The sequence below is a fragment of the Leucoraja erinacea genome, chromosome 15, assembly GCF_028641065.1.
Source record: "Leucoraja erinacea ecotype New England chromosome 15, Leri_hhj_1, whole genome shotgun sequence".
Classification (NCBI taxonomy): domain Eukaryota; kingdom Metazoa; phylum Chordata; class Chondrichthyes; order Rajiformes; family Rajidae; genus Leucoraja; species Leucoraja erinaceus.
This window is the reverse complement of record NC_073391.1, coordinates 33,572,844-33,586,923: the sequence shown is the minus strand read 5'-3', so window position 1 is coordinate 33,586,923 and position 14,080 is coordinate 33,572,844. Positions and strand designations below refer to the sequence as shown.

Genomic DNA, 14,080 nt, shown 5'->3' with positions numbered 1-14,080 from the left:
CCGCTCCCCACGCTCCGAGGCCGGCCAGCCCCGACGATGGTGAGTCCGCAGATCCGCAGCTCCGCAGCTCCACAGTCTCCGGGACTGGAGCCCCCGGGTCGTTCAGGTTGGAGGCTGCTCCACGGTGCTAGGCCCCAACGACAGCCGAGACCCGACAGGGAAAAAGTCGGGTCTCCCGGACAGGGAAGAGATTTAAATAGTTTCCCCCTCCCCCCCCTGCCCCCCACATTTACACATTTAAAAATACTATTAAAAAACACCAAGCACTACATTTAACTAGACAAAAAATAAAAAAAAGACAGACAGGCTGTAGGGGCCGCTGCAACGGGTGAGTCGCGCCGCCAACCAATGCTGTCCGTGTGGAGTTTGTACGATCTATCCGTCACCGGCGTGGGTTTCCTCTGGTTTCTTAGCACACTCCAAAGACGCTTAGGTTCATTGGCTTCGGTAAATTTGTAAATTGATTTTTTTAATATAATATTTTTTTGAAATATTAAAAAAAAATAAAAAATTGTAAATTGTCCCTAGTGTGTAGGATAGTGCTCGTGTGCGGGGGTCGCTGGTCGGCGCGGACTTGGAGGGCCGAAGGGCCTGTTTCTGCGCTGTATCTCTACACTAAGCTGAACTTAACTCCTCTTTAACCCCGAGCCCAAACCAATAAAGATGCTCCTTCTTGATGGTATCGAGGGATGGACTATTAACTGCTGGCCTCGCCTGCCAATCCCTACATCCTTGGGCAGATTTGGCAAATTAAAAAAATCAAACAATATTTCACTTTAATGTTAGCTGCGTTATCATGTTCAGATGCTCACTCTGCTGTGGGATCAATAATTGTCATTTCTCGAGAGCAAATCCCTGGAGGGTCTGGCGGCATCTGTAGAGGCAGAGGGAACGTGTCTCTAGTGGAGATGTGGTGTCTTGACCCAAATCATTGACCGTCCCATCTGTCTCCATGGCTGCTGCCTGACCCGCTGAGTTCCTCCGGCAGTTTCTCTGTTGCTCCAGCTTCCAGCAGCTGCTGCCTCTCGCGTCTTTGAGTCAAATTTGCTGTGTTGATGCCCCTGTGGGTTGCCACGGTAACACCGGGAGGAGAAGGCAAGATGAAGGAAGTGATTCAAAGTCTCTTGCAAACCCTGATGATGATAAGTCATGGAGAGAGTCATAGAGTCACGCAGCGTGGAAACAGGCCCTTTGGCCCAACTTGCCCATGCTGACCAACAGGCCCCATCTACACTAGGCCCACTTGCCAGTGTTTGCCCCACATCCCTCTAAACCTGTCCTATCCATGTACCTGTACAAATGTTTTTAAAGGTTGTGGTAATATCTACAAAAAAGTTGTGACGTGTAGCTCTATCTATCTATCTATCTATCTACCTATCTCTATCTATCTATCTATCTATCTATCTATCTATCTATCTATCTATCTATCTATCTATCTATCTATCTATCTATCATCATACAACTGTTAAATCATAAAATTGTCCTACACATAAATAAAATCATGTACAGTTTTTCTGCTGACTGATTAGCACGCAACAAAAGCTTTTAACTGTACTTCAGTACATGTGACAATAAACTAAACTCAACTATATAGTGCCAGTCCCACACTTTTACCAGCATAATCAAGGACGAGTCCCTCCCTTTGACTCCATCTACACTTCACGCAGGTTCGGCAAGGCCACCAGCATAATCAAACACCAGTCTCACCCCGCTCACTCCCTCTTCTCCCCTCTCCCATCAGGCAAGAGGTACAGAAGTGTGAAAACGCACACCTCCAGATTCTGGGACCGTTTTTTTCCCAGCTGATACCAGACAAATGAACCAACTAGGGAGCAGTCCTGACCTCCCATCTACCTCATTTGACACCCCTGGACTATCTTAATTTGAATGTATTGGACTTTATCTTGCGCTAAATGTTCTACTCTGGATCCTGTATCTGTACCCTGTGGACAACTTGATTGCAATCATGTGTAGACTTTCTACTGACTTGATAACACGCAACAGAAGCTTTTCATGGTGCCTCGGTACACGTGACAATAAACTAAACTAACTAACTAACCAACTGCGCTGGAGACTTTAATCAATGCACACTGATTTATGGAGAGCCGTTGTAGTCAGCTTCCAGAGCCAGAGTGTCGGAACAATGTTACTCTTTCCTATCCATCAGCAATTCCTCTTCTTCTCATCTTCAAAGTCAGGAAAAAACCCACCAAGGACAGCCATGCCATATTCCCTCTTTGCCTCATTACTTTGACCCGCAGAAGGCAATGACTACAATAATCACTCCTGGTTTCTCTGGCGCGGGTTCAAAGCTAGCGCAGTCTCTGGCTGAACACAGTGGCGCAGTGAAAGAGTCGCTGCCTCACAGCGCCGGAGACACGGGTTCAATCCTGACTGTTGGTGTGTCTGTACGTTCTCCCTATGACCCCGTGGGTTACCTTTGGGTGCTCCGGTTCCCTCCCACAACTTGATTCCTTATAGAGCCGGAGGATGAGGGGTAATCTTATAGAGGTGTACAAAATCATCAGAGGAGTAGATCGGGTAAACGCTCAGTCTTTGGCCCAGAGTAGGGGAATCGAGAACCAAAGGACATAGGTTTAAGGTGAAGGGGGGAAAGATTTAATGGGAACCTGAGGGGTAACATTTTTACACAAAGTGTGGTGGGTGGATGAACAAGCTGCCGGAGGAGGTGGTTGAGGCAGGTACTATACTAATGTTTAGGAGACATTTAGGCAGGTACATGGATAGGGTAGGTTTAAGGAATATGGACCATAAGCAGACAAGTGGGACTAGTGTAGACTAGACTAAGTGGGGCCCGTTGGGTCCCAGCTTCACACGGGAGGGCTGGTCCCCCAACGCAATGTTCCACCTCTCCACCAATTCCAATATACACACACACACACACACACACACACACACCACACACACACACTCACGTACACACACACACACACTCACGTACACTCACATACACTCACACACATACACACACCTTCCACCACACACACATACACTCACACATACACTCACACACACACACATTCACACACATACACTCACACACACACACACATATACACTCACACACGCACACACACATATTCACACACATATACTCACACACACATACACTCACACACACTCACACTAACACACACACATATACACTCACACATACTCACATACACACACACACACACACACACACACACACACACACATACACACACACATACACACACACACACACACACAGACACACACACAGACACACACACACACTCCCACACACACACACACACAGACACACACACATACACACACACACACACACACACACACACACACACACACACACACACACACACACACACACACACACACACACACACACACACACACACACACACACACACACACACACACACACATACACATACACACACACACACACACACACACACACACACACATGACAGTAAATGTTCTTGAATCTACACACACGGCTGACCGCAGCCTCTCCACTGTGGGGCTTCCACAGTCAGCGGCACTTCCGCAATCAGTGTGACCTCTTCACCTACCAGAAATTACGCAATCTGCGCGACCTCACACAGTGACTGACTCACCCCCAGGCATCCCGGGTTTTATAGTCCTACCCCCCCACCACCACCCCCCCCCCCCCCCTGGAAGGGGCGTTACCTTAATCACACAGGCGATACACCATCAGCTCAAATCAAGGTTTTTTAAACACTCATAAATTTTTATTTTTTATCGATGGGAAAAATCCTCAGGGCTGGCTCAATGGAGGAGGACTGTGAGTAAGATGACCAAAAATCACAGCTATACAGGGTAGTGTTTTTTTCTAAAATCAATATACAGCGCAGACAGGAAGTAGTCAAGATGAGTCTTTTAATTATATAGATGGGGAATGTTGGTCAGCATGGGCAAGGTGGGCCAAAGGGCCTGTTTCCATACTGTATGTCTCTATGACTCTAAAGACGTGCGGGTTTGTTGGTTAATTGTCCCTAGTTTTTAGGATAGAACTAGTCTATGGGCTTACACAAAAAAGCTGGAGAAACTCAGCGGGTGCAGCAGCATCTATGGAGCGAAGGAATAGGCAACGTTTCGGGTCGAAACCCTTCTTCATAGTATATGGGCTTGATGGCCTGAGCAACAGGGAGTGGCTGAGCAGGTTAGAGCTTAGGTCTGAAGAAGGGTCTCGACCCGAAACGTCACCCATTCCTTCTCTCCATAGATGCTGCCTGTCCTGCGGAGTTATTCCAGCTTTTTGTGTCCATCTTAGGACATTATTCCTTGTCCTATTTTGGCAGACATATGGATAGGAAGGGTTTGTGGGCCAAATGCAGGCAAATGGGATCCACCTAATATGCCAACTTGGTCGGCACGGACAAAGTGGGCTGAAGGGCCAGTTTCCGTGCTGGACGGCTCTGTGACTGAGTATAATTCTAAACACCTCCCTGTCACCCCCGGCAATATGTGAAGCCTCTGCATCATTTCTGCTGACTTTGCTGGGCTTACAGCATCAATTACCTGCTCGTTTTACTACCCTCTGCCAATTATACTTGCTTTACATTTTATATTTGACTGATTTTATGGAACAATAATGGAAAACTAATCATAGGGATAAATGAAAAATGAACTGAATTGGAAGAAGGCGACAATATAAATTGTTTGACCAGTGCCTGCTTATCAAAGCTGTTCAGACCCACTGATACTTATGGCATGTAGCAAGGAGGGACCCTTGTGTATTCATAGGACGTAGAACAGAGAACATAGAACAGAGAACATACAACACAGAACATACAACACAGAACATACAACAGAGAACATACAACACAGAACATACAACACAGAACATGGAACACAAGAACAGGCCCTTTGGCCCACAATGTCTGTGCCGAACATGATGCCAAGACCAACACTTACCTACCTGCACTTAACAGGGTGGCACGGTGGTGCAGCGGTAGAGTTCTTGCCACACAGCACCAATGGTGCTGTCTGTATGGAGTTTGCACGTTCTCCCTGTGGCCCCATGGGTTTTCTCCGGGTGCTCCGGTTTCCTCCCACATTCCAAGGACGTACAGGATTGTAGTTTGATCGGCCTCCGTAAACTGTAAATAGTTCCTAGAGTGTAGGGCACTCCCCAGGGACCCCCTGTAAACACTGACACACTCCACAGGTCTCCCTGTAAACACTGACACACTCGCCGACATACCCTGCCCAAACGAGATGGCTGCAACGCTGCGATATTGATTTATTGACGGAATTTCTGCTGTGCCTCAGTCCGGCTAATCTGATTTTTGCAGCATCATCCGTTTGTGAAATCACACTGAGGGAGAACAAATGTCTTAAAATGCACTCAGGCGACTCAGTGGTGTGAGCCATGGGAGGAGGGAGTGACGACGCAAGGTGTGGGAGGCAGAGGGAACCGGCAGCTTTAGCAGGAAACGCCAAGTAAAGATCAACCCTGCCAGAGGGCGGCAAGGCAGTGCTGCCTGTACGGAGTTTGCATGTACTCCCTGTGACCGCGTGTGTTTCCTCCGGGTGCTCCGGTTTCCTCCCACAATCCAAAGGCTTGCGGTTTTGTCAGTATTTACACGGGGTCCTGGGGGACTGTCAGTATTTTCATGAATTTAGTGATTTTATGACTGTTTGCAGATCAATTTTCCTCCTGGGATAAATAAAGTTCTATCATATCGTATTTACAGGGGGGCCCAAGGAGTCGGTATTTAGAAGTGGTTCTAGGCTTTGTCTCTGTATTGCCTTGCTGGTGCCCTTGTATATAAGGGCCTCTAGATTACAGAGTGCTGGAGTAGCTCAGTGGGTCAGGCAGTATCTCTGGAGAACATGGATAGGCGGCGTTTCAGGTCGGGACCCTCCTTCAAACTGCTCACTTGGCGTGAAGAAGGGGCCCAACCTGAAACGTCACCAATCCATGTTCTTCAGAGTTGCTGCCTGGCCCGCTGAATTACTCCAGCACTCTGTGCCTATCTTTAGTATAAACCTGCAAGTGCAGTTCTTTGCGTAAATATTCTTGCTTTAAGTATATTTTGCCCTGTGGGCGGCCTAATTATAATCAGTAGCGTTGTATAGTCCTTCTGTCAACAGGAGAGCGCGCAACAAAAAAGCTTCGCACTGTACCTTGACACACGTGGCAATTAAAATAAAATAAAGATTTGAGTATAGGAGCAGGGAGGTTCTACTGCAGTTGTACAGGGTCTTGGTGAGGCCACACCTGGAGTATTGCGTACAGTTTTGGTCTCCTAATCTGAGGAAAGACATTCTTGACCTAGAGGGAGTACAGAGAAGGTTCACCAGACTGATTCCTGGGATGTCAGGACTTTCATATGAAGAAAGACTGGATAGACTCGGTTTGTACTCGCTAGAATTTAGAAGATTGAGGGGGGATCTTATAGAAACTTACAACATTCTTAAGGGGTTGGACAGGCTAGATGCAGGAAGATTGTTCCCGATGTTGGGGGAGTCCAGAACAAGGGGTCATAGTTTAAGGATAAGGGGGAAATCTTTTAGGACTGAGATGAGGAAAACTTTTTTCACACAGAGAGTGGTGAATCTCTGGAATTCTCTGCCACAAAAGGTAGTTGAGGCCAGTTCATTGGCTATATTTAAGTGGGAGTTAGATGTGGCCCTTGTGGCCAAAGATCCTATAGCGGAGCTATAGGATCCTCTAGGATCTTTGCTTGTGGCTAATGGGATCAGGGGGTATGGAGAGAAGGCAGGAACAGGATACTGAGTTGGATGATCAGCCATGATCATATTGAATGGCAGTGCAGGCTCGAAGGGCCAAATGGCCTACTGCACCTATTTTCTATGTTTCTATGTTTCTAAATCAAACAAAACTTTTGTAAAGCAGCAGCTGCCGCCAGATGTTCCGGCTCCTCCCTTGTGTGTTAGTCCGTCTCATTGTCTGTGTTTTGTAGATGGGCTTCATGGCCACATCAATACTGTTTGAGGGTTTCTTAACTGGAAAGTGCATCAATTGTAGGTGAAGTGTAGAGTGGGTGGTGCCATTGTGAGTCCCGCTTTGTATTTCTGTGTCTCTTTCTCTGTCTCCTGTCGGCTTGTTGAATTCTCTCTTCGACCAAACGTTCGACGATTCCCAGCAATTCTACTCATTGATTTTCGTGTAATCCTTTTGTTCTTTGTAAATGGTGCTCTTAATGTAGCGCCTGCAGCTCATTAATGTCTCTGCTTACCGAGCCCTGGAGCTGACCAAGACATGGGCAGCACGGTGGCGCTGCGGTAGATTTGCCCGCACGGAGTTTGTATGTCCTCCCTGTGACCGCATGGTCAGCCCATCGTCTTCATACTAGCCATTGTGCCCACCTACACTCATCCAATTAATTTGCGTTAGTATCAAATCATCAGTGTCTGAGCTACAGGGAGAGGTTAAGCAGCTAGGACTTTATTCCCCGCAGCACAGGAGCATGAGGGATGATCTTATAGAAACATAGAAACATAGAAAACAGGTGCATGAGTAGGCCATTCGGCCCTTCGAGCCTACACCGCCATTCAATATGATCATGGCAGATCATCCAACTCAGTATCCTGTACCTGCCTTCTCTCCATACCCCCTGATCCCTTTAGCCACAAGGGCCACATCTAACTCCCTCTTAAATATAACCAATGAACTGGCCTCAACTACCTTTTGTGGCAGAGAATTCCAGAGATTCACCACTCTCTGTGTGAAAAATGTTTTTCTCATCTCGGTCCTAAAAGATTTCCCCTTTATCCTTAAATTGTGACCCGTTGTTCTGGACTTCCCCAACATCGGGGACAATCTTCCTGCATCTGGCCTGTCCATTTTGTAAGTTTCTATAAGATCCCCCCTCAATCATCTAAATTCTAGTGAGTACAAGCCGAGAGGTGTATATTATAGAGGTGTATAAAATCATGATGGGATTAAATGGGGTATATACACACTCTTTTGCCACCCTCTGGCAGGGTTTATCTTTACTTGGTGTTACACAAAGGTTTAATGACCCACTTGGCAATTCTTTCGGCGACTGCTGGCATCATTGACTGATGTATCAGGTCACTGAAAGATTTGCGGCATGCTGCAGCGTAACGCAGCGTGATCCGACGTGACGCAGCAGTGTTTTTTCAAGTGTCGCGACATTTTTTTTGTCGCCGCTGGATATTTTGAAATTTTCAAAATCTTTTGGCGACACTGCTATGACGCCGGCAGTTGCCGAAAAAATCACCATGTGGGACAGGCCCTTAAAGTCTAAGTAAAAGCAATTTCAGTGGATACAATTGCATAGGGGAGGCACAGTGTTGTAATGTTGCTGCCTCACAGAGCCAGAGACCCTGGTTCGACCCTGGTTGTTGTTATGGTTCACGGGGTGCGTACGTTCTCCCCGTGACAGCGCGGACTTTCTCCAGGTGCTTCAGCTTCCTCCCACACGCCAAAGACAAACAGGTTTGTCAGTTAATTGGCTTTGGGAAAAATTGTAAGTTGGCCCTAGAGTGTAGGATAGTGCTTGTATACAGGGTGATCACTGGGCAGTGCAGATAGTGCTAGTGTGCGGGGTGATCACTAGGCAGTGCGGATAGTGCTTGTATACGGGCTGAGCACTCTGCAGTGTGGATAGTGCTAGTGTACAGGGTGATCGCTGGGCAGTGTGGATAGTGCTTGTATACGGGGTGATCACTCGGCAGTGTGGATAGTGCTTGTATACGGGGTGATCACTCGGCAGTGCGGATAGTGCTTGTATACGGGGTGATCACTCGGCAGTGCGGACCAGTGGGCCACAGGGGATGTTTCCGTGCTGTATCTCTAAAGTCTAAAAGTCAAAGATTACAGTACCAACTACAAACCTGCACGTCTTTGGAGTGTGGGAGAAAACTGGGGCACCTAGAGAAAACCCACGCGGTCGTAGTGAGAATGTACAAACTCCGTACAGACAGCACCCATCGTCAGGATTGAACTTGGGACTGCCGCTGTGAGGCAGCAACTCTACCATTACACTACCGTGCCGCCCTGAACTGGCCGCCCAGCCACACTGTGAATAATCTGTGCTTGCGGGCTCAAGTTACAGGGAGAGGTTGGGTAGGCTGGGAGTTTTTAACTTTGTAGCATAGGAGGCTGAGGGGTGACCTTATTGAGGTGTACAAGATCACGAGGGGCACGGAAAAAGTGAACGCTCACAGTCTTTTTCCCAGGGTAGAGGATCCTAAAACTAGAGGGTATGGGCTTAAGGTGAGAGATTTAAAAGTGCTCAGGGGCTACCTTTTCATTCAAAGGCAAGTCTATATGTGGAGTGAGCTGCCAGAAGCGGATACAGCTACAACTTTTTAGGACAGATATATGGATAAGAAGGATTTTGGAGGGATATGGGCCAAATTCAGGCAAATGGGACTAACCCAGTATGCCAACTTGGACGGCATGGGCAAGTTGGGCTGAAGGGTCTGTGTCTGTGCTGTACAGCTGTGTGATTCTGTCTTCATTGACTCGTGCATTGTTCCGTGACCTTCCAGCATTTTATTAGAGTTGCATTTGCATTACCAATCTGTGAAGCATTCACTGAAGCATCAGTACTTACATCCAGGCACTCCAACAACATGATCAAATAGCTTTGACATTTAAGTTATTTTACAATCTATTTTACCTATTTTTATTCCTAAAGTTATAAATTTGACTAAGTATTTAATCTGGAAAGAGTTTCAGAGAAGATTTACGAGGATGTTGCCAGGAATCAAAGGCGTGAGCTGTGGGGAGAGGTCGGGAAGGCCAGGACTTTATTCCTTGGAGTGCAGGAGGTTGAGGGGTGACCTTATAGAGGTGTATAAGATCCGAGGGGAATAGATGGGGTGAATGCACAGTGTCGCTTATCCAGAGTAAAGGGAATCAAGAACCGGAGGGCATAGATTTAAGTTGAGAGGGGAAACATTTTTCTAGGATCCTGAGGGGCAACCTATTCACACAGAGGATGGTGGGTGTATGGAACAAGCTGCCAGAGTCAGTAGTTTGGCCATGCACTATAACAATGTTTAAAAAATATTTGAGCAGGTACATGGACGGGAAAGGGTTGAGAGGGATATGGGCCAAATGCACGCAGGTGGGACTAGTGTAGATGGGGCATCTTGGTTGGCATCTGCCCACGTTTGGTTCATTTCTCTCCAACCCTCTCCTGTCCATGCGCCTGGCCAAGTGTCTTTTAAAGTTTGGTGTAGTACCTGCCTCAACTGCCTCCTCTGGCAGCTCATTCCATGCACCCACCGCCCTCTGTGTGGAAAGGTTGTCCCTCAGGTTCCTATTTAATCTTTCCCCCTGACACCTTAAACCCATGTCATCTGATCCCTTGTCTGTGGTCTTGCAGATTTTTCCCAATGTATTCCCAATGTGTTCAATGGATTCTTGTGTAGGAAGGAACTGCAGGTGCTGGTTTATACCGAAGATAGACCCAAAGAGCTGGAGTAACTCAGCGGGACAGGCAGCATCTCTGGAGATCCATTTTTCTCATTCTTTTTTCACCAGAGATGCTGCCTGACCTGCTGAATTACTCCAGGGGCCGCGGAGTGTTTTTATTGTGGGGGGGGGGGGGGGGGGGGGGGGGGGGGCTGAGCAATCACTGATCACTGGCCTTGGGGGTACCCAACGAGGGAGGGGGACTTTTTGAAATTTGATTTATTAAAATCATGTTTTACTGCATTGTAGAAGTATGATTTCAATGCAGTATTTTTAAGATAATGTAGGACCTACATGAGAGACAGCTGATTGTTATATTGTTATTGCTCGACCTCTAAAAACTGGGGGATAATAATACAGACCATCCCCCTCCTCAAAAAGTGGCGCAGAGACTCTCACGGCAGCGGCGCAACGCCTCCGATGGCCCGGGACTGTTGCACTGAGGCTGCTCCATGGCCGGAGCTGCAGCGAGCGACTCGCCAGCCCGGCAAACACTCGCCAGCCCCGGCTCCCCGTCCGCATCTGCCCCCGCCGCTGCTTCTGCTTCCATCCCTCCCTCCGCCCCGGTTCTCCAACACCTATGACCAGGTTGCTCAGAGCACAGCAGCGCCTCGTCCAATGCCGGAGACATTGAAACATGTCTAGCCAAACAAATGGGGGGCTGCAGTCCCCCCAGTCCCCCCCCCCCCCCCCGGTTCTGCGGCCCATGTACTCCAGTGCTTGGTGTCTACCCAACTCACTCTAGTTGGGATCTGGAATGACGACAGCCTTTGTACACATCACTCGCCCTGTCATAGTATTATTGAGCTCTCCATCGATGGGAACAGACTCTCATCATCCCGACCGGCATTAATATTTAAATCCTACACGATCTCCTGTCAGCCTTTTATACAAAGAGCACACAAAACAAAGTTCTTCACCGTATCTCGGTACACGTGGCTATAATAAACCAAAACGAGAGAAAATAGTTGTAGGTTCTCCAATCGTTCCTTCTAACTGAGTCCCTCATCCAAGTACCTTTCCTCTGGACTGGCACAGACTAGGTCATAGAGCGGGTGGGGGGGGGGGGGGGGGGGGGGGGGGGGGGGGCAGGGGGCAGGGAGTGTGTTGGCTCCATCACGCAAACCAACCTCCCTTCCAATGACTCAACCTCCACTTCCCGCTGCCTCGGCAAGACCACCAACATAATCAAGCATGAGTCTCATCCTGGTCACTCCCTCTTCTCCCCTCTCCCATCGGGCAAGAGGTACAGAAGTGTGAAAACGCACACCTCCAGATTCATGGATATTTTCTTCCCACCTGTTACCAGGCAACTGAACCATCCTATCACCAACGAGAGAGTAATCCTGAACTCTTATCTACCTCATTGAAGACTCTCAGACTATCTTTAACCAGACTCTGCTGGACTTTATTTTGCATTAAACGTTATCCCGTTATCATGTGTCTGTGCTATGGCTCGATTGTAAAAATGGATAGTCTTTTCGCAGACTTGTTTGCACGCAACAAAAGCTTTTTACTGTATCTCGGTACATGTGACAATAAACTAAACTAAACTAAACTAAGGTAAACTAAACTAAACTAAACTAAGCTAAACTAAACTAAACTTGTTAGTGCTGACCGAGTTATTACCATGTGCCCTCATTTGCTCCATATCCCTCTACACCTTTCCTGTACATGTACCTGTCCAAATGTCTTTTAAACTTCTCCTCGCGATAATGAGGTGACTTGAATTGAACACAATATTCCAGTTGAGGTTACACTGGTGTTTCATAAAGGTTCAGCATGGGTTCATTGAATTGTGAATGCTTTATTAATTGCCTTGGCAGTGTGCCTGCCACTGTTAATGATGTGTGCACCAGCTCTCTGCTCCAGCACCATTATAAAACACTAACCCACGCTCGAGCTCATCTCAAGGCAAGGCTGGATGCTCTTTCACCTCAGAAAGACAAAGGCAGGAGCTGAAGAAGGCACTGTCTAACATGCTGGCTGTACCTTGTGCAGATGTCTTTTCAGTGTTGTTATAGTACAGGTGCGACTGACTATGGTACTTGCTTCAACTATCTCCTCTGGCAGCTCGTTCCACGTACCCACCACACCGTGTGAAAGATAAAGTCATCCCTCAGGTTCCTATTAAATCTTTCCCCTTAGAGATGGAAATTCATCTCTAAGTTAGACAAAAATGCTGGAGAAACTCAGCGGGTGAGGCAGCATCTATGGAGCGAAGGAAATAGGCAGGGTTTCGAGTCGAAACCCTTCTTCATACTACCTTCACTCCATAGATGCTGAGTTTCTCCAGCATTTTTGTCTACCTTCGATTTTCCAGCATCTGCAGTTCCTTCTTAAACAAATAATGAGTACAGAAGTTGGGATGTGTTATGTTGCAGTTGTACAAGACGTTGATGAGGCCGCATTCTGTTTAGTTTTGGTCACCCTGCTATAGGAAGGACACTGTTAAGCTGGAAAGATTGCATGTAAGACTTTCGAGGATGTTACCAGGGCTGAGGGTCTGAGCTGTAGTGAGAGGTTGGGCAAGCTAGGACTTTATTCCTTGGAGCGCAGGAGGCTGAGGGATGATCTTATAGAGGTGTAAAAAATCATGAAGGAAATAGATGTGGTGAATGCTTTTACGGAAATCAAGAACCAGAGGACGTGGGTTTAAGGTGAGGGGAAATATGTAATAGGAACTTGAGAGACAACTTATTCACACAGAGGGAGGTGGGTGTATGGAACGAGCTGCCAGAGGAGGTAAATGGGGCATGTATTATAACAACATTGATAAGACATTTGGACACGTACATGGGCAAGAATGGTTTCGAGAGATGGGCCAAATGCTGGCAGGTGTGACTGGTGTTGATGGGTAACTTATTTACACAAAGGATGGTGGGTGTATGGAACGAGCTGTCAGAAGACATAGTTGAGGCAGGTACTATCATAACATTTAAAAAACATTTGGACAGGCTCATGGATAGGATGGGTTTAGAGCTATATGGGCCAAACCTAGGCAGGTGGAACTAGTGTAGATGGGAGATGTTGGTCGGTGTGGGCAAGTTGGGCTGAAGGGCCTGTTTCCACGCTGTATGACTCTATGATTAGTGGCGTGGGGTCTTGCAGAGTGGGCGGTCCCAATGCTGCCTGTACCTCAGTGACCCAACCATGTCTCACTTCTCTCCTCCACCCCAGGTGGCCGGGGCGTTGCTGTGGGCCCCATCGTGAGCTCCCACAACTCCGACATCTTCTGCGACAACGAGAACGGACCCAACTTCCTGTTCAGGAACAATGGAGACGGCAGCTTCACTGACATAGCGGCAGAGACCGGTGAGTGTTGCTCCCACAGGCCGTGAGTATGTGAAGGGTCGGGGCTCGACCAACATGGGGCAGTGAGGGACCTGGACGGCACGGTGGCGCAGCGGTAGAGTTGCTGCCTCACAGCGCCAGAGACCCGGGTTCAATCCCGACCACGGGTGCTGGCTGTACGATATTTGGGTTTTCTCCGAGCGCTCCGGTTTCCTCCCACACTCCGGAGACGTTCAGGTTTGTAAGTTAATTGGCTTCAGTAAAAATTTGTAAACTGTCCCTGGCGTGTAGGATAGTGTTCGTGCACGGGGATCGCTGGTCAGCGCGGACATT

The 14,080-nt window shown here is 47.8% G+C and overlaps 1 protein-coding gene across 1 annotated transcript in view; it reads left to right on the top strand.

Annotated features, from left to right (window-relative positions):
- crtac1b (cartilage acidic protein 1b) overlaps positions 1-14,080 on the top strand; it is a 129,299-nt gene that overhangs the window by 50,508 nt on the left and 64,711 nt on the right. The window contains 1 exon segment of the mRNA XM_055647094.1: positions 13,634-13,768. Coding sequence (XP_055503069.1) covers positions 13,634-13,768 — 135 coding nt within the window.